This window comes from Vidua macroura, chromosome 1, assembly GCF_024509145.1.
Source record: "Vidua macroura isolate BioBank_ID:100142 chromosome 1, ASM2450914v1, whole genome shotgun sequence".
In the NCBI taxonomy this organism is placed as follows: Eukaryota; Metazoa; Chordata; class Aves; order Passeriformes; family Viduidae; genus Vidua; species Vidua macroura.
The window spans coordinates 20640932-20662475 of NC_071571.1; the positions used below are offsets into that span (position 1 = coordinate 20640932).

The following is a 21544-nucleotide window of genomic DNA, read 5'->3' on the forward strand; positions in this document are numbered from 1 at the left end:
TTGTGGCAAATACATATGCTATATATCTTTGCTTCCAAAGAACATTATTAAAATGTAACTTACTTGACCCAAATCCAGCTGCCCTAGAAGTAAATAAAGTTGCAATGCTTTTTTGTTTTATCAGATTATGAAACCTGCCCCCAGTTTAAAAATTGTCTTTAACTATGCCTCTAGATATCAGTGGTGCAAATCATCAGCACAGGTTCCTAAAAAAAGGAAGCAAGCAAGCATGAAAAAAAAAAAATCTGCGTCTATGTGCCCAGAGAAACAAGGTGCTAATTCTGGAGGGAAAGAGAAGAAAAATCTGGCCAAGTCCCCGAACAGACAATTCTATTTAATGCAAGGCTGTTCTCAAATCATCTAGAATTTTAATCTTGGTTTGTACAGGTGGTTCAGATACCAAGTAAGTCTGCAGAGAAAAAGACTCTAAGCTGCTTTGCATTTTAAAATGTTGAATCATTTTCAATACTTATAGATGGGTTTTTTTTCCCCTCCTAAAAACTAAACAGTTCTCATGTACTCTGTCTGGCAGATACTCTCATTGGAAAACTTTGACAATATTTCTTCCACTTCTAGGTCTTTGGTGGCCCAGATTTCCTCTCTCCTAGGCTAGCCCAGCTGTGTGTTTCAAGATCAGCACAGAACCCACTGCGAGTCTCCACCACTGGCAATTCAGCTGTTGTCCGTTTCGAGACAGATGCAGCAGGGACAGGGAAAGGTTTTAATGCCTCATGGCAAGAGAATCCAGGAGGTGAGTATACTGATTAATACCAGGAGAAATTCAGGAAGTCTGAGAATTGAGGATCAGCCATGCAAGCATTCAAAGTAGTCAAACAGCACAGGACTGAAAGCTGAAAGAGAATTTGAGTGATACTGAGTTTGGTAATACTTAGAGATGTTGAAAAACACACAGAGTTAACAATTGTCTAGGCTTTTCAGTGTATTTTGTTTTGGTTTCTTCTCTATATAATTAATGAAGACATTCCTGCAATGAGCAAAGGATTTTTCATGCTACAACTTCTTCCCACTCACTTCCCCATACACAGTCCTTTATTCACTGAATGATGCTTTTGGTTTTAAATGGTGAACTGAAAAATAGCTGAGAACACTAGCTTGAAGAACTCAGTAGACTGGACCCCAAAAATATTTGGAGTGATTAGTAAATAGTTGATCTCTATAAGGTTCATCCATCCCCCAATGTGATTATTTGTTCATAGCCTTACTGGTAATAACTAAAACAAGAGATATGCTTAAGAGACTCAGCCACGTCTCTACATGTGAGTTCTTATAAAAAGGCCAAAATAATTGCAATGAAAAGTGATGAGAGGCAAATTTTAATTCTTGCAGTTTTGCTTGATTAAGCACACTGATTCATTAGCTTGTCAAGGTTTATACTTCTCCTCTCTCACAAGTTTTTTAAGAAAGGCACAAGATTTTTTTCTTAATAAAAGAAGTCTACAATAGTCCTTTGAATTAATCCCTTTTGAGATCTGGCGGCTTATTTTTTCTACTTAGGCCCCCTGAAGCTTTCTTATCCGTTTACAATGTCTTGCCTGCTGTACTCCAACCCCCTCTAGCCTCTAAAGTACCCACTCACCAGAATGCAATAACAGTATAGTTTTTTATCCTTGTCTTTCTTTTTCCCTCCTCCATCTCTTTTTAAGATGTAAAAGTCTGTTTGTGTTAGTCCTGTTGAAATCCCTCGTACTTCCCACGCAGAATTCATCATTCCACGCTATTTAGATATTCATGAGCATCAGATCTGTTCTGACCAGAAGTACCTGAGGGTGGAGTCCTCAGGAAGCCCTCAGCTTCATAGGTAGAGAAGTAAAAATGTGAGGTTTGCTATTGCTGCACTGCTCATGAGCAATGAGGAGCTCCCAACTCTCTCAGTAAAGTAATTTTCTCACCCTATGTTCAGCTAGGCTTAGTTATTGCTTTCTCAGTATGCCAGGCTTCTGGCATTCATATGAACAGTATTTTGGATTGCTTTTACAGTATCTAGGATAGAGGAACACCAGCACTAATGCTTCAGCCTTTACAACATCTACCACCAGCTTGGGGCTACATTACTCCAAGCAGTATTGTCACATATTCAATTATAACGATAATGTTATACTTTCCTAAAAGGAATTTCCATTGATTTTTGTTGCACACTTCAACTGTTGTAGCACTCATCTTACAAAAGCTTAATGTAGGATATATAAAGAAGGAGGTGTTCATAGTTTAAAAATAGAGCTGGATTCTCACTAAGTATAAAAGCAAAGAGCTTGTGATTTAAACTGATTGTGTCTTTTTCAGGCTGTGGTGGTATTTTCCAAGCTACCAGCGGGGAAATCCATTCTCCAAACTATCCTCAACCTTATAATAACAACACAGATTGTTCCTGGGTTATCCAAGTTGACCAAAGCCACAGAGTCCTATTGAATTTCACGGATTTTGACATTGAAAATCACCATTCATGTAACTATGACAATGTTGAAGTAAGTAATAAAAGAAATTTCAAAGGTTTCCTTAATTATCTGGTGAAATATTTGCAAAATAACCTCCTAAATAGATAACTGTTATGATGACACCCTTTCCCATTTATAGTGCAGTTTACCACAGCTTGCTCCAAGCCATAGGATGAACTGCTGGCATATATAGCAGATTGCCCACACTCTGCTACAAGCTCAGGAGAGAAGGAGTCTGTATCCAGAGGGAATTATTGCCAGCTGATTTTCTTTATGTATGCATTGTTTATTCAGGTGCTCTGCAACTGTCTGTTTAATTGCTTCATTAGACCCACTGCTCTCTTTAAAGCTTCACATTGCTGCTGATTTGTGAACTTTTGTTGGTGTCACAGAAACTCAAATTGCTGCTCAATCAGTGCACAACAAGGAAAAACTCTCCAAGTCTCCTCTTGGCCTTTTGGGAGCAGGGACATAAAATCTTGGCCCTTGCTGTCAGCTCACACTTCACTCAGTACAAAGGCATGTGTGATCAGTACTAGTCAGATAAAGCACAGTGACTGTAGCCCAAAATCCAGCTTTCCTCTCCTTGATAAACTGTCATTCACAAAGAACTCAATTTGGCAGGAGCTGAAACTCTTTTGAAAACAGCATCAGTTTTAACAACATTGCCTCCTAAAGCTTTTTTGTACTGAACTAGAAAAGAAATGTGTCCCCATTTTGCTGAGCAGAACTGAAGATTTCATTTACCCACAAAGCGTCTTTGTACAATGACTGTTCCTTTTTTATTTCTCCTGGTTATGAAGCATAAGGAAATATGGTTATGTCTTTTTATTTAAATTATTAACTACATCAGGGGACCTTTGAAAAGGAACTTTCAAATCTTCTATGCTATGACACAGGAGTAGAAAGTCAAAGTGCCTGACAGAAACACAGGCTATCTGAGATGGCTGTATTTGTGTTAATGCAAATAAACCATTAAAAAATTAAGGGCTAAATTCTGAAAAGGCCTGATATTCCAGTTTCTCTTCTAGACCAGATGCCAATGGGTGTTTGCACGTATCTTAACACTTTGTGGAGTGCTTAGTTCTGTGAGCTCCTTGCAGCTACAAGCACAATTCTCCCATTACCTTTACAGGCTGGATAGGACACTGAGTTTTGAATCACTGAAAAGAGTCATTCCCTCAGTGGCCAGAGGAGATGGCTGTGCCAGAGCTCTTTGCGTGAACAGAGTCTGCAGACCATGTGCAGTGACACCCCTTGTCCTACAAAGTTATAGGACTATCTGTTGTTTACTTCTGCTTTTTGGTTTTTTGGGGGTGCTGAAGAAGGGAGTTGCCCATTAGCCTCAGCTGTGCAAACACAACGGGATAGTCAAATTTGATGCAGACATCAATCACTGCCCACAAAGTAGAGTGTGGTTTGAAAATTGATGAGGGGGGATGCTGGTTTGAAGCCAAGAGATAATAAAAGGATCTGAGGCCTTGGTGTATGAGGTAGAGTTTTGCAGTGCTCATGTAGGGAAACCAGCAGGGCAAGAAAGGAGTAAATGAGGTTTCTTTCACTCCTGGTATGCCAGTAATAGAAGAATCACTTGTTAGCAACAACTAGATGCAATTTGTGTTCACCTTATTTCAAGACTTGCCTCACACATAGGAGAGCAGAGTGAGGGGACAGAGAGTGGCTGGAAAATATAAGTAGATGTCTGACTGTGAGTGGTTTAGGAATTGCATTCCAAAAGCTATGTAAATGGAAAATACAGGCAGCTAAGGAAGCAGGTGGGTTGTTTTTCTCTCCCTAATATAGGAACAACTACCATATATGAATAGCACAGAGGTTCCACCCTTTTTTGTTTCTTGAATTTTTATTTATCTGTAGGGATTTTATTTGCTCTATGAGTTTTCTTGGGGCTTCCCTCCACCCTTGAGTGTACCAATGGTCTTTTCCTTCACCCTCCCCCCCTCTAGATCCACTCATTTTTCCCTGCATTATGACTCAAGATTTTTTTTTTCAAATATTTCTACCATAAATTCCTTTCTATAGGGAACACATGAAAATGTATTTTTTTTCCTCTAAGGTTTTCCATTGCACGTGTGTTATGTGAGCAAAGTGGGAGGAGGGAAAATACTTGTGTCTGCTGCTTCTTGGCTGTGCTGTAACTCCGTAAAGCTGGTGCATTTTTCTGTTCTGCTCAGTGATTTCAGATGTGAATCTGAGCACAGATCTAGGTTCAACCAAATGTATTCTGAGCCTGTGATTGTAAATCATGGGATAACCGCCCTGAGCTCCCTCTAGAGCCAATGGAGAGAGTGCAGAGAGCACGTATTTCATTCGTTTAGCTCTCTAAATTTTGTTAAGTCCTCTGCTTCTGCACCTCAGTTTTCTTTCTTATTTGTTCTCAGAATGGATGACCATCTCTTCATCTGTTAAATGAGGATGTATAGCTTTTCTCTAATCTCGAGTCTAACTCAGTTATATTATGTAGAGAGCATAAGATCTTTGAGAAGTGTTTTTTGTTGTCATTGTCACCATACTTGAGTAAATTTTTAATTCCTCTCTCTGTACCCACCCCTGTGTAATTCTGTCAGAAGAGTGTGACTCACAAAAAAATGTGTTTATTTGAAGGCAAATGGACAGAAAGAAATTGTGAATGCACCAATTGCTGTATTTTTGGACTATGTTTAACCAATAATGTATCTGATGCTATGCCAGGAGCTTAATTCAGCAAGAGTTTCAAGTATTTGGAGACTGGAGGAGAACATGGCTCAGAAGTCAGTGCTTGTAGCACAAAGTCCTGAAAAGGGGAGCGAGAAATAGCTTATTCTGTCCACTGAGTTTGATTAAGTAATTTTTTTTTTCTTCCCTGTTGCAGTATAACAAGTAAAACACAGGAATGTAGAAATGTAAGCTTCTGGGAGATAGAGAGGAGGTACGACTTCATTTATTCCAGGTACTGGCAAAGACAATATTTCAAGAGAGAACAGTTAGAAATATGTGGAGTTTTTTTGGCTCAGAAGACAAAAATGGACATCTTTTTGTCATGTGTTTGTGCAAAATACCGGGCACATTTGAAGAAGGCGATGAATCACTCAGTTATGTTCACTGTGGAAAGGGAATTCCTGCTATGCACAATGCAACTGAAAACTTGGCTTTTAAGTAAGCAGATGCATTGGTTTTCCTTAGCCCTGCAGCCACAAAAAAAAGCATTTTTCAAATGTTTTTTTAAAATAACTTTAAGAAACTGAAGACACTCAACTCTTTCCTGAGCTAGTGTGTGAATATTGTGGTTTCTGATCTAACTGCAAGCCTGAAATCCTTCTGGTGATATCCTTAGCTGGGCAGAGGCACGCAGATGAAAGCCAGCATTTTACCAAGAGTAGTCAGGCCCTCTCTCTATGCCCTGTCAATGCAATGCTTCTTCTCAGATAAAATCCCCTCACTACTGTCTACGGAAAGACACTGCCTTAATTCCTAAGGGTTATTTTTTCCCCCCACATTCCATGGTTTGTGGTTTATAACTCCAGGCCGTCTGATTTATATACACAATATATGTGCAGAGGAAGAATAAACACTGCACACTGTGTCTTAGAGGGTGATTGTGGCAGGCTGCCAAGAGAGAAGAAAAGGTTGCATGGATGGATGTTTTTGGGTGTCTTTACCAGGTACTCATTTTAACAGGCGTTGCAGACTTAATGCTCCATCACAAGATCCCACACAGCTAGCTAGTGTTCACAGAACCACAGGCAAATGTTTAATTCATGAGTACAGCATTGACTATGTAGGGTATGTCAGGGGATTAAGCAGGAGTTTTGTCCCTTGTTTCTTAGCTCTGAGGTTTATTTGAGACAGGTCATCTTTCTCTCGGCTGCTGTTTTTTTGGTTTTTTTCATTAGTGTGTTCAAAAGCCTTTGAATACTGGAGGCAGAAACATTGCATTGTGTTACACAGTCTAGTTAAAAATTTCTAATTCATTGGTGCTGCCTTGCACAGACTTCCTAGAGTGTGAGGCATTTTGAAGTGAAGGAAGATATTCTCAATAAAAAAGTACATGTCTTCTAACCTAATGGCATTTGTATAGCTTTCCTATAGCTTTTAGCCTCCTGGCTCCATTTTTGGGTGCTCCCATACAGATTTTAATCCATATTTTTCTCCATTATATTAAATGATGTGCCCACGGCAGGGCAGGATGTTAATGCTGAAACAGGAACTGAATTCAACCGCTGTTGCAGCCGAAAGGCTCCTCCTCTGTGTTCGTGCAACTGTGCTGGGAGCTCCAGCACTCCTTACAGCTGAAGACAGGCACTTCTGAGACTGTCCCATGGCTCCAAATACAGCAGCAACAAATCACTTGTGCTGGAGTTCTACGAAGCATTAATGGGAGATTGAGACTGGCTATTGTTTTCTCTCTGTACTTTCTCTTGTCAAAATTTTGATGTTGCTTAAATGATGAACTCATTGGTTATAACTTCTCTGTCCTTCTCTTCCTGATTGTGAAACAGGAAGGAAACAAAATTATCAGCTGTAGGGGGAAAAAAAAGAGAAGGAAGCCTTTTGTGGTAAAACTAAAAGTGAAGTTTTGTAAACCTATATACTTTCTTCCTCTTTTTTCTTTTTTTTTTTTTCTTTTTTTTATTACTTACTTTTCTTTATCCTCTGCTTAAATAGCACTTCATGTATATGTGTGTAATTCACAGGACTCTAAAGCTTTTCTAAGACATAGATATAGGACTCTGATCCTTGATGCTGGATCTAAAAACCATAATCCTTGTGACCTTTTATCCAGAGTCATAGCTCTCACTGCTGCACCAGTTGCATGTTAGGGCCAGCTTGGAAATCTTTACTGAGACAAGATGTAGGGTTTAACTGAATGAAAGCTACACAGGAGCTTATGTTAGCCATTAACAGAAAACAGCAAATATATGGGGACATCTGGATTGTTAAATGAGTGTTGTTTCAATACCCAATACACATTAAAGATGATGTTTACTTGGGGCATTTTGTTTGCATTTAGTTACAAGGGTCACAGTAGCTTCAACCTGAAACATTTTGGAAATTGCCAATTAAGATAGGCAATGTGCAATTTGTTTGCACTGTCCATAGCAGGATTACATAATGACCAAAATTTATGAAACATAAGAGAGGGAATGCAATAAAAGTCTTCTCAATACTCCCACTGAAATCAAATACTTCATTTGATCTTTTCATAACAGGTATTTGATGGTCCTAACAATGAAGCACCACTTCTTGAAAAACTCTGTGGAACAGAGCATCCTCCTCCTATCACATCTTCCAAGAACCTGATGTACATCCGACTGCACTCCGATAACACCATCCAGCATAGGGGCTTCAGTGCTCACTTCACTGAGGGTAATTTCATCATTTACATTAATGGACATTTATCTCATCACCAGTTTGTATCTGACAGAGTCTTTTAGCACAGCTGATAATGGAAAGTGTCATTTCTACCCATGCAGCACACCAGTGTGTATCTTTACCAGGAACAAATTTTTCCAAATTATAGATATAAAGACTTTAAAGTCCGAGGATCAACTTAGATTCTTCAATTAGGAAAAAAGAAATCATACTTTTTATAGCAGGGCATCTAGCACACATCAGCTACCTCTTATTCTTCCTCCCCAGAGGGTTAGCTGTCCATAACTGTCCTGAGAAAAAAGTGCAACTGGCAGTTTCCACAGACCAAGTGACAAAATAACATTTTATATGTCCATCCATGCGCGTGAATCTGAAAAGCTATAAAAGAATTCTGTGTGATGCTGTTGATGAAGTCCATGGATTCAGGCCTGCATACCCTGCCAAACATCTACTATCCAATTTGTGGCAGACTAATTGGTATTTTACATGGTTTTCTTTTTAATGAAAAATGACACCAAGTGGGCAGAATTTTTTCATGAAGTTACATATTATTTGATACCTGGTGATTTGCTTTTACATTTTTCTCAATAATTTGGGAAACAGTTTTTCCCCAAGATACAGACATTTAATTTTTGCAGAGAAAATCAGTTTCTCTCATTTTCCTCTCAGGATTCTTTTCACTGTTAATTATTGCTTTTCCCAGAAATGTTTATTTCTTGAAAATATTGTAAAAATTATAAAGAAAATGAGGATTTTATATCACCAAAAACCTCAGAAACCCCAGTTACTGAGGTACTAGTTAGATACCTAATTAGGCATTTCTGGCTAACAGCTGTGAGAGCCTAAACTGTTCAGCTTTCTCAGAGCACATTTACTGGATTCAGTACTGCACAAACCATGTCTGGTGAATGAGTGCTCCCTGCCTAGGATGTTAGCAACCCAGCTTCCCTCTTCCTGAGAAAACTCAATTAACTAAGCCCCATTTTTTTCTTTGTTATTTTAGGCAGCACAGCTCAATAAATGAGCCTCACTCTTCAGTACTCATCTCCTCACCCTGCAGTTGAAAGCATGTGTGTTTTAAACTGTGACCTGGGCAGTTTATGAGCAGAGCAGCCAGTGAGCTTAGAGATGAGGCATGGCAGCACTCAGCACTGTCAGCCAAAGTTCTGCAGTCAGTCAAGCTCTAGTGTGTGTGCAACACCTCACACAATTGCAGTTTTGCTGACACAGCTCACAAGAAGATCCTGCCAATGCAATGTGGGGCCAGCCTTGGATGCTGGAAAGTTGTGAAAAGTTACTATGATTTTTTTCTTCCTAGCTGCCAACATAAACAAATGACCAGAGAAATGGGTGTATTACACTACCCTTAAACCAAGTTATTTTGGCCCAAAGGTATCTCTTCTGGGCTATGAAGAGATGAAAACTATCAGGTCTAAAGTCACTCTGGCTTCTTGCAGATGGTCAGCCATGTGCAGCATGGCATATGGATACAGGTCAAGAAAGTGCAGCCAGTGCTGGGAACTAATCCCTAAGTTTCTTCTTCTGATTAAATACTATTGCAAATTTTATCCTCATTTCATGCTGATGTACCTTATTACACTTTATACATTCATTTTCACTACAGAATCTAAGCAAGGTGATTTATATATATAAATATTTATATATGTATCTATGTCTTTGTGTTTTGCTCTAAAGCATGTGGAAGTTTCATAGAGTCAGATTCAGTTGGGGCAGCAATTTCCTCTCCTCTGTATCCTGCCAAATACCCAAACAATCAGAACTGCAGCTGGATTATTCAGGCTCAGGAACCATGTAAGTAAAAACATCTTTTATAGTTAGTTGGGATGACTAACATCCTCATCGTCTTTTCTCTAATAACAATGCAAAATTCCTCCTTTATTTCTTTAGGAAGTTCTGCATCCTGGTAGCTGTGAGTGTGGCTCTCCCAATCTGTCACGAGTCAGATTTCAGTGTAAAAGATTAACTGCATAGTGAGGAAAACAATTTACAGCTATGTCATCTTAGCCAATTTACTGTGACTCAAGTGTTAAAATTATAAATGAGGTGTTGAATAGAATGTGAAGTTGGACTAATTTGTGAGAAAATCTAAGGGTTTACATATAATTAGCTGACCTTATTTTGATCTGGAGTTTTCAAGCTGGAGTTGTATTACATGAAATCTATGGTGTTAACATTAAAAAAATTAGATTGAATAATGAGAAAAGGTACATCGAAATTTCAATTTCAAATACAAACAAAAATACATAAATAAGCTGTTGTTATTTACACAGATTTATGATTGATCATAAAACATCAGATTGATCATTCCATCAGACACTGCTACTACCTTTAATACCCTCTATTACCTTTACATTGTATAAGATTCCTAAAAATAATTTGTATGTATTAAATCCCATAATAATGTCCTCCTATCCTAATTTTAAATAGCAGCTATTCTACTTCAGTTGTACATATTATATTTAGACATTGTTGTTAAAATCCTAGAATGCTTCAATCATATTTATGTATTTATTTTGCTAGTTTATAAAACAAATATCAATTTGCCAAGAAAATACCACAACACAAATCAGGAGATAAGCAATTCTTTTTTAAGCATAGTTACTTATACAAATAGGATGTCCATGAAAAGGACATAATCTGTGCTGTTCATCACCTATGTAACATTTATTTTTAAAGACAAACTTTCCCTGCATTCATATTGAAAACTCATACATGACTGCTGTCTCCTGAATGACATGAGCATGAGAGACCATAAAAATGCTGTATGAGAAGCAGTGATTTCCTCCACTTACCAGCAGGACCACCCCATGCCTCATGTTACAGCAGCATGTGGTTTCTTTATGCCGTATGTAATGCTATTTATTTATGGCATTACATAAATAAACAGCATACATACATACATTGTATACATGTCTGATAGATTTAGCCAATGGCAGGCCACAGCAGAGTTCCTGCTCTGCTTTTACTGGGAAGGCCAACAAATCTCCTGCTCTGGCCACCCACTGTGTTTTTCCTTTTTGCTGTGTATCCTGAGGACCTGCATTGATAGCTGCAATTGATTGACCAGGCGGGACACAAAGGAGTGGGGAGCATGTGTCTGCAGCTGAATGCCAGTCAGCAGCACCCTGCTGAATGCAGCCTGGGCTCCATGGCTGTCATTTCAGCTTATTCAAGCCAATTAAGTGGGGCCCAGGGAGAAGCAAAATATTTGTGTCAAATTCAGTTTGGTCAGTGTGGGAGAAAACTTAGTTATCATCTAAACATGAGACTCTTCCTGACCCACTCAAACTGCATGGAACCCTAAGGCCAGTAATAACTACTGTCCCAGACTGGTGTCAAGGATAGCTTCTTTTCTGCCAGCTGTGACTTCACCTTTGTTTATATCAGACAAGTAAGAGTAGTAGGAGAGTCAAAAATACCCTGAATCAGAAATCCTCTTTTTCATGATATAGCCTGCAGTCCAAGAGTGTGGAAAATCCAATTCTGTACAAGTATAGCTGAGGGTAGTTAATGATCCTTTGACCAGTCCAATTGATGAATATGGAATGTTGCAATATGATGAAAGAAGCGGCTCTTTCTAAGCCTGGAGCAGGGCACATTTGTCCAGATCTATGGTATAGATTGCAAAGGGACAGCAGGTCATGGGTGTGTAGAAATAAAGTTTTGTTTCTGAAAGTCTGTAGATTTTCCATGTTTTATTTGCTATTTTTTTCCGTATATAATGAAGTTGTCCAGAAACAAGGAAACTGAGATCCATGTGTATCTGCTAAATCCTGTCCTTCTAATGTTGATTGAACTAGAAAGTACTGAAAGGTACTGAAGAGATACAGTACAGGACCTTTGCACTAAAGATTAATGTACTTACATCAAATTTATTCAATATATAATGAAAAAAACTACTTTAGATAAGCTTTATGGGAACTAATTGACTTCAGGGGGAAAAAAAGAACATTAGTTTACATGTAAATATTTCCCTGTGAAATCACTAACTTCTTCCTCAATTTCTACTCTTTGCTCTTGCCAGTCAACCACATCACACTTTCATTCACTGACTTTGATATTGAAAAAAATGGACAAAACTGTACAACGGATTTTGTGGAGATTTTGGATGGGAATAACTATGAGGCTCCTCTTCAAGGTATTGTACCTTTCCCTTGTGTATTTGATATATATAGAACTACACCCAAGGTAAGCAGGAGAAGGTTTTCTTTTCATGGTCTCCTGCTCCATGGATTTTCTTTGATAACAGAATCTCCTTGGCCTCTCTGGCTAGAGGAAATTGAGAATGGAGAATAAGTCTTCAGTGTGAATGGCAGAGTTCTCCCAGGCTCTGACTATGCTCCTACTAACCTGCAGTTTGGTGTTGACTCCAGCTGCCTTTTCCTTCCTCCTCAGCTGAACAATATAGGGAACCAAGCAATTCAGTTTAAACCAAATTTCCAGTTAACTGCACAAAAGCATAACATAGCTCACAAACACAGCAAATAAGCACAGTTCATGCTAAACACAGGTAAGGAAGATGCAGACTCTGGGAGTGGAAAATGGCTTTTTGTCAAGCCATGGAAAGCCTAATTCTTCTGCTCTTTCCTGAATTTTCAATAGCTTTCTTCTTACTTCTCTGGACAGTACTATCCCCTTCAAGTTCTGGGAGCAGCCTGAAGTGGCAAAATTCAGAGCCCTAGCCACAGGATAGTCCCAACTCTCCTTGTATTCCTAGGGCTGCCTCTAATTCCTTTCTGGAAAATTCAGAATATCCCTGTCTTATTATGTTCTCCCTTACTCCGCTTTTGTACATGCTCCTTTGTCCAGAGTGGGGGTGCAGTCAGTTTAAATGGTTTGTAACTAGGAGCAGAATTCATATTTTTTATCTCCTATCCTTGGCTTTCACTTGCCAAAAGGACTTTTTAGTACTTAAAGGGGACATTTAAGAAAGATGGTGAAAAACATTTTAGAAAGGCATCTTGAGATTCTCATGGTTTTAAGCTAAAAGAAAGTAGATTTCAACTAGATATAAAGAAAACGTTTTTTTACAACGAGGGTGGTGAAATACTGCAACAAGCTGTCTGGAGAATTGGTAGATGCCCTGGAAACATTCAAGGTCAGGCTGGATGAGATTCTGAGCTACCAGATCTAGTTGAAGATGTCCCTGCTCATTGCAGTGTGGTTGGACTAGATGACCTTTAAAGGTTCCTTCCAACCCAAAGTATTGCCACAAGAGTTGAGTTTTGGGCAAGTGTCATGGAGTATTTCTTTTTTATGTAGATTGAATTGACAACTGCAATTGCAAGCAACAAACATTACTCCTGCTTGTTGTCAGGCATTAACTCCAAATATTAAATTAGCAGTAGTAATTACATGCTGAACACTTGGTTTTTTTCTCTCTGTGTTCTGCTCTCTTTCAGGCCGTTACTGTGGCACTACTATGCCACATCCTATCACTTCTTTTGGTAATGCCTTGGTGGTGAATTTCATCTCCAACAACGATGTTACTGCCAGGGGCTTCCATGCCACCTATGCTGCATCATCATCATGTAAGTCCATGCAACAGGTGCTACTTCCTTATACCACTGACTTTTAAGAAAAAGTACAGATCCTTTACCTCTTTTTCTCTCTGTCATTCGATTTTTGAACCTCCCCTTTTGCCCTTCCTCTTTTTGGCCAAGGTCTCAGCAAGTACATCAACAAGCTAAAGAACAAAGAGACAAGGAGAAATGCTTTCTTGATTAGCAAGTGCTCTGTCTCTGTCAAGCTTTTTTGTTGTTTTTGGTTTTTTTTTTTTTTGTTTTTGTTTTTTTTTTTTTTTTTTTTTTTTTTTTTTTTTTGTTTATGCCATCCTTTCCAAGCCTCTGTTGTCTCTTTCTTGTTGCAGCCTGCGGGGGTACTTTCCACATGGACAGAGGAGCTTTCAACAGCCCTGGCTATCCCGAGCCATATCCGCTCAACAGCGAGTGTGTCTGGACAATCCTCAGCTCCCCTGGCAACCGGCTCCAGCTGTCCTTCATGTAAATGCATTGCCAGGGGTTATTATTCAGCCTTTAACAGACCTGAAGGAAGGATGCTCTGTGTTTGTTAGGAAATGTAATTAGCCAGTGATAAAACTGAAACATATTTTTAGAGTAACTTGGAAAGAGAACACAGCAGGGGTTAGTGGCAGCTTGCAATCAGTGTTTCCCTGTCTTAGTCATTGCTTCTATTAAGGCATATTCAGCATTATATAAATAGGTGGTTTATTATTTGAGCAGCATGAGATGGTGAAGAAGCCAGTTCTTACTCACTTATAAACAAGAAGAGGAAATTTAGCAGCACTCTGCCTTTTCTTTACAAAGGAAGTTCCTACAATGTAAAGATTCATTTTAGTGTTATGTAGCTGATTAATATAAAGGGCCTAGATATCCCACACATTGTAGAGATCTCTTAGCAACCCTCCAGTATCTGAAGGGGGCATACAGGGAAGATGGAGATGGACTCTTCATCAAGAACTGTAGTGACAGGACAAGGGGCAATAGGTTCAAACTGAAAATGGACAGGTTTGGATTAGATGTTAAAAAGAAATTCTTTACGGTGGGAGTGATGAGGCACTGCAACAGGTTGCCCAGAGATGTTGTGGATACCCCAAACCTGGCAGTGTTCAAGACCAGATTGGATGGGGCTCTGGGCAGTCTGGTCTAGCAGAAGGTGTCCCTGTCCATGGCCAGGCATTTGAAACTACTTGATCTTTAAGATCCCTTCCAACTCAAAACAGTCTATGATTCTATTCTGAGATTCTAAAATTTATGTTAGACTCTTCAAAATTTCTCCAACAGTTAAAGCAGAGGAGCTACAACAGGAATCAGAATATGTGAAGGAATTTTTTTTCCCTTCAGTAAACTAACTTTCCTTTGAACACTTCTGACAGGAAAGTCATGTGGAGAATAACGTGGAGTCCTTTACCAGGGTTGTTAGGTCGTTCCTTACCCATGAGGTAGATTTCTGAGCCTCACATTTCCGGGCATCAAACAGTGGCTGCTGCCAAGAAAGAGAGCACTGACCTTTAGCAAAGCTTACCAAGAATGAGCAGGAAAACTCTCTCTGAAACCTGCATTTGCAACTAATCAGGACAAAAGAAAAATTTTTCTGGTAACACACTGACTGCATAAGGCACAACTTGTTAGGCATGTGCTGATTCACTAATTCAATAAAAAGGACATTCTATTCCTCCACTACTCACTGAAGCAGAGAAAAAGCACTACAGCCTGAAAATATTTTCCAAAATGTTTTCCAAAAGCCTGAAAACATTTTTCAAAATGTTACAAAATAAGCAGTAATTTTTCAGAAACAACCCAAAATTCTAATGTGAAGCAGAAACTTTCAGTGGAACATACATTCACTTATATAAAGTGACACTGGGTAGATGTTAATTCTTTTTCTTCAGTTACACATAGCTGAAAGGCAAGCTGAAAATACTGGAAAGCATGGAGTAATTGTGTTAGAAAGCACTATTTTTTAAATTTAATTTAGTGTTGGGGGTTATAAAGTTTTGTTGGCATGAGGCATTAATTTTCTTCAGCTCAGTCTGAACTGAAATGTCTATCTTGCAATGTGAAGGCTAGCTTTAAACTGTTCTGAAATATATCCAGATGAGTGGTTGGAACCATTTCACAGCATGGTATGCTGAATACATATAGCTGTATTCAAATCTGCAAGGGAGAAGTTGTTGCCAGAGTATCAGAAAGCATGAATATTTAAGGCATTGGTTATTAGAGGCACTCTGGAATCTTTGCTATATATTCATGGCCTGCTTCTGAAAACCATGTTGGTTTGTATAAAAGCAATTCACTTAGAATAACAGATGATTTTTAGAATATATTTATCATTCAGCTTGGTGCAATAATTAAGAATTTATAATTTGATTTCTCATTCCTTTTCTAGGGTAAAAAGTAGTTTAGAAGAGTTGATAACAATCCTTGTTATTATTTTGCATGCCCAGATATGTAAAAGTCAGAGAGGCCAGAGAAACAGTAATATTTTGCAATTCTGGAGAAACTGCTAAGGGATTTCTGACCTCTGAGGTGTTAACTGCAACTAAATCAGCAATTGTTTTCTCACCACAGAGTGTGCTGAAATAATAGACATATGAAGGGGCTAAAATATTCTCTGCACCCAACACTCACTGGATTTACATTAAAAATCTGGATTATATCTCAGGGGTTTCTGAGTTTCATGGCTGTTCTTGGAGAACCAAGAAATTTTAAACAGGTTTGAGAACTCTTTAAAATGTGTAACTCTGCACACTGAAGCTCTGTTGCAAAATAAGGGGCTGGAAAGTGAGTGCCCTGTATTGGTGGCCTTGGCAGGTGCCAAGGGTTTTGTTGCTGCCTTTTCCTTAACTCTCACAGAAGGATACCATCTACAGTGAGATTAATGGCCTGGCAGGCCACACTCTGAAGTATGTGCCAGTCTTATGTGTGCTAATGCTCTTCTACTGCTATTGAAACAGAGCATTTCAGCTGGAGGCCAGTAATGGCTGCACCAAAGATTACCTAGAGATTCGTGAAGGGAGTGATACAGGCACGCTGACAGGACGGTTCTGTGGGAGCTCCTTCCCTTCAAATTATACATCAACTGTTGGACATATCCTGTGGGTCAAATTTGTCTCAGACAGTTCAGGCACGGATGTTGGCTTCAGGGCCACCTTCTCTCACTGTAAGTAGATGTCATTTGATTGAAAACTATTGTTCTTTCATAATTCTTCTGAAATTATTCTAAAAAGTGATTGTTTGGCCCCCTAATGTCTATTTGGAAATATTTGCTGATGCCAAAAAGTCTGTAAATTCACTAAAAAATATTTTGTAAAATATCTACTGAATGTAAAGGAATGCTCTTAAACATGCCAGAAGTATATCATATTTATTCAGCAATTGGAAAATTAAGAAAAAGGTATTTCTTTCCCAGCTTTCCATTTTGCTTTTTGGATGTGACAGTGTCCATCTTCTGGTTTGGATCTAGATGCCATCAATCAGGGAGTGGAATTAGAAAAAAGGAAATGATGCCAATTTATAGATCCAAAATTTCAAGGGACCACTGCCAACATCAGTCTGACTTGCTGCATGAACAGACTGCTGAAGCTAAACATACACAACCATTTTGATTATGCAAGCTAAACTTCTAATAATTTCACTTCTTTTGAGATTTAACTCATTTTCAAAATGAATTATCAATAGTTCAGACCTCAATGAGGTCAGAACCATTTTTCACCAGAATGTGCAAAGGCACTTTAAAAAAATTCTTTAATGCTTTTGGGTAGAAATGAACATAAAGTAGTCAGAGTCAGGGAGGAGTTTAGGTGTACTGTCTTCCTTCTCCCCCTACATGTAGACCCATATGGCTCAAATGGGTAACACTACATCTCTCAAAACAAGAAAATAATTGGATGTGCATCTTAGAACTTCTGAGGCATATCTTACAGCCTTACAGTACTATCTAGTCTGAAGTAAATTAAGTCAGATGGACCCCGCAGTGTTTCTTTTATTCTATGTGAATTAGAGGCATTAGCCGTCTCTTTATTTTTTTTCAGTGTATGGAAATGACATTGTGGGAGACAGAGGGCAAATAGCTTCACCACAGTGGCCCAGAAGTTATCCTCACAATTCCGATTACCAGTGGCGGATAAGCGTTAATGCTTCCCAAGTTATCCATGGCCGTATCCTGCAGATGGATATTGAAAATCATCACAGGTGCCAGTATGACAACCTAAAGGTGATTTCATTCTGAGAAGTTATTTTATTTCCATCAGCTTTAGTAAAACAAATGAATAGAGAAACCTACATGATGAATGGGAAGCATTTCTGAGGGTCTGGTGTGGCTTTCTCTTTTTGCTGTGTTGTCCTTTCAATTATTATTATTTATAGGAAGAGTTACATACTGTTTGGCTCCCTAACAGATAATTCCAATCTGTAAGTTTGAAATTTACTGAAAATAAGTCCACAATGGTACAATCCAGAATATTACTATTCTAGAATTTCAGGTAAATTACCAGACTGAAATTTGCTCCATGTCGGTTCAGTTAAAGACAACAATGATAGTAAAATCTCAATGCTTCTAAAATAAAATTATTTTAAAATCCTCCAAGGAAAAATTCTTTACTTGCACCTTCTTTGTATCAGTAATTTGGCTGCTGGCAGTAGAAAGGCACCTCTTTCTTGCAGTTTGATTGTTTCTCTGTACCCCCTGTAATACAGTCTAGCTAGGTTAAAAAAAAAAGAATACTGGAATAGTTTGGAGTTGGAAGGGGCCTTTTACAGGTTATGTAGTCCAACCCCCAGCAATAAGCAGGGGCTTCTTCAATATACCACTCATAGTGCTAAGGAAAATGAACAATAGAGAATACAACTTCTTTCTGAACTTAGCTAGCAAAAACACTTAAATAAGGTAAATCTCTTCTTGCTTTCTTTTTTTAAAGCAGTTAATTCATCAATTATCCTTTTTTTATATATTACAAAGTTAATACTAGTTCAATATTTTTGGTTCATTATTAATTTACTGATATTCAAATGTAATACTAGTTCAAAAAGGAAATAAAAGTTTTTCTTTCATCTCATGTCATATATTAACAGCATTTTTTTCTCCTAATTCAGTCTGCCTTTCTTTGTCCCTCTGAAAGCAAAATGGGTTTCTTAAACCAGCTAGACATTTAGGGAGTGTAAATCAACCTGACCTTTAACCTGACTCAAGGATCAGATCATTAATGTAATGTTAATGTTTATTTTATTATGTAATGTTAATGTTTACTTCAATAATTTAATAATTTTAATAATTTCTAGCTTTCTCTACTGGACATTTTTACTATGTGGTAGATGAGAAGAAAAAAATAAGCTTGAAAGGTGGCAAAGGAGAAACATCTTGTAACCAGCCAAGATTTTGGGTTAACAATAGATACAATAAAAAAAAAAATCTGCTTATTTATCTGATAGAACTCAAAATACATATGTTCCTCAGAGGGTGGAAAAAAGATAAAGAAAAAAAAGAAAAGTAATTATTTTTCTTTCCTCTGTATATCATGGGGGATTTTTTTTCCCATCAAGGATAAAAATTGTACTTTTGGACTTTTTTTTAAAGTGGGATATCATTCCATGTTCCTAAAGAGCAGCCCCGTGATAGGGAATGAGGTGAATTTGATGACTTCTATTCAGATCCTTCTTCTGTGAAATCTTAATTTTTTAACTGCATATAATGGAAAGGAAGATTTTGTTCCCTTTTTATAAGAGAGATTTCTCTCTAACTTGGATTTGTTGAGAGATCTCTCACTCATTTAAAGAGTGTAATTTTCTCCTTGGAAATTTGCAGAGTATGGGGCACATGAAAATCTGGGTCTGTGAGGAACAGCACTGTTCTTCTCTCTGCAGGTGTATGATGGACCCACAGTTCATTCTCGTCTTGTTGCAACATACTGTGGTGCAGACCCTGCTTCTTTTGCATCCTCTGGCAGTTCAATGACAATCCAGTTCCACTCAGATTCATCTGTGACTGGAAAAGGCTTTCTTTTGGAGTGGTATGCAGTGGATGCTTCTTCTGCTACACAGACCATTGCTAGAGGTGGGTTTTCAGTGAGTTCCACAGTTACAAGTGATACAGTCAGTGATACAGTCAGCTTTACTTAAAGAATTCCAAACAAACTTCCCCACTAGAGAAAGCCCAAGTTGTTAATGAGGGAAATATTTCAGTGATATTTTAATGAAGCATTTTACTATCTTTTAAAAACAATTTCTAGAGACTCTTAGATATACTAATTTACAGTGTTCTAAAAATAAGCATGTTGCTAGAGGATATTTTTTCTTTACACAGGTATTTAATTAAATCTAAACTTTTGTAATGCTTTCATGGAAAATTATCCCTCTTGAAAAACCATTCTAAATCATTGGCCATTGTGATATGAAACAAGCACAATAGCTTATGTTAAACTGTGGTAGATGCTCTGAGGTATTTTGTTAGATATTCCTCAAGATAAAATAGGTCACAACATTGTTGCAGCAGCTGGCACAGGAACATCCTTATGGATGAGAATTTTCAAGTTTTATACTTCAATCCAAACTGAAGCTGAAGAATTCCTGCATTACTGTAACTAAACATATCTTCACTGTGCCCTCATTGTGCTTTATTATAGGAGTGTCATCTTATATTGCATGAGGGGTATATTCAGTTTAAAAAGAGGGTGCTTTCTTTTTTTGGTCTTCTTGTCTATGACAGGTGCATGTGGAGGGTCTGTAACAACTGAAGAAACACCTTCATTCCTCTTCTCACCAAGCTGGCCAATGAATTACAGAAATCTTGAGGATTGTATGTGGCTTATCAGAGCTCCTGGATCCACTGTGGAATTCAATATCCTGGCACTAGACATAGAATCTCACAGCTCATGCAACTATGACAAACTTATTATCAAAGATGGTGAGAAGCCAATCTTGCCCTACTCTGACAGGGTGCAGTAGAGACCCAAAGTCCAAATACCTCAAATACCAATATTCTCATCTCCACTGAGCTTAGGCAATCTAGATAGCAATGGGAACATGCCCTAAAACAGTATTCTTCCTCTATTCTGAGACATTCTGCTAATTAAAATAAAATTAGCAAAGTGTAGCAAAATATTTGGGGATCCATAAAAATCTTTCTAAATTTGTAAGGGGTTAAAGGTCTTGAAAAGAAGATTCCCGAAAGTGTGAGCCACAGTGACAGGCAGGCAGATGTGGACTGATTCAGTTTTAACACTAATGTGCTCTTTTCATCCCAGGAGACAATAGTCTTTCCCCAGTACTGGCTACTCTGTGTGGACGAGAACCTCCTGGCCCAATAAGATCAACAGGAGATGCAATGTTGATCCATTTCATGTCGGATGCAAGTGTCACTGGAGCTGGGTTTAATGCCTCTTATCACAAAAGTAAGACTTGTTTCTCTTCTCCTCCAGATAAATGTCTGCCTTGCTGCTAGCAATGGGGTAAGAGACTCTGGCATTGTTAAGAGATGTCTACAATTTAATTAATTACACACACATCTAATTATTCACCTCTCATGGATATGTGTTAATAAATTTCTGACTCTACAAAGGTAAAATTTGCTATTTTCCCAGCAATATAATGCAACAAAGCATGATTCAACCAGACCAGTCACTTCTCAGAAGAAAGAGAAGCATATGCCTAAGTTTATAACAGCTCAGCTGAAGGGTGAAAGAATGCTCAACCAAGAGAAAGAGATAAATGACTCAAAGCAGACAGAGACAAATGCAGAAATCTGTATAAATTCTAGCAGGAATGTCAGCAATTCCCAGCAACAGTCCTCCCACATGAACTCAGGCATGATGACAGATTCCTGAATGGGCTGAGGCACCAAGAAAGTATTAGGGCAACAGTGACAACTGGGGAAATTTTTCTGATTGGCAGCTGGAGTAGATGGCAGTGCTTTGGTCCATGGCTAGAAGCAATGTCCTCAGACAGAGTAATGATAAACTTATGCTATGGGAGGTTCTTGACATTGCTGCCTGCTGATTCATCTTTTAAGTCTGAGAACAGTCTCACAGTCAGGAATTTTGGTGTGTCATCTTGAAATCTATAAGCTTGCGATTTGGGAGATCATTCATCATGTGCATTGCTGTATGCCCCTCAGCTCTTCATACACTCATTCCAAAATTTATTTTAACCCATCACATCTTTTAGGAGACAGGGTTTTACTCAAAA

General features: G+C 38.3%; 1 protein-coding gene across 1 annotated transcript in view; it reads left to right on the plus strand.

Moving 5' to 3' along the window:
- CUBN (cubilin) overlaps window positions 1–21544 on the plus strand; it is a 142104-nt gene that overhangs the window by 71211 nt on the left and 49349 nt on the right. The window contains exons 30-41 of the mRNA XM_053996254.1: window positions 577–751; window positions 2302–2483; window positions 7661–7817; window positions 9519–9635; window positions 11869–11982; window positions 13247–13375; window positions 13714–13846; window positions 16321–16526; window positions 17398–17579; window positions 19226–19415; window positions 20067–20264; window positions 20605–20751. Coding sequence (XP_053852229.1) covers window positions 577–751; window positions 2302–2483; window positions 7661–7817; window positions 9519–9635; window positions 11869–11982; window positions 13247–13375; window positions 13714–13846; window positions 16321–16526; window positions 17398–17579; window positions 19226–19415; window positions 20067–20264; window positions 20605–20751 — 1930 coding nt within the window. The remainder of the gene's footprint in view (window positions 1–576; window positions 752–2301; window positions 2484–7660; window positions 7818–9518; window positions 9636–11868; window positions 11983–13246; window positions 13376–13713; window positions 13847–16320; window positions 16527–17397; window positions 17580–19225; window positions 19416–20066; window positions 20265–20604; window positions 20752–21544) is intronic.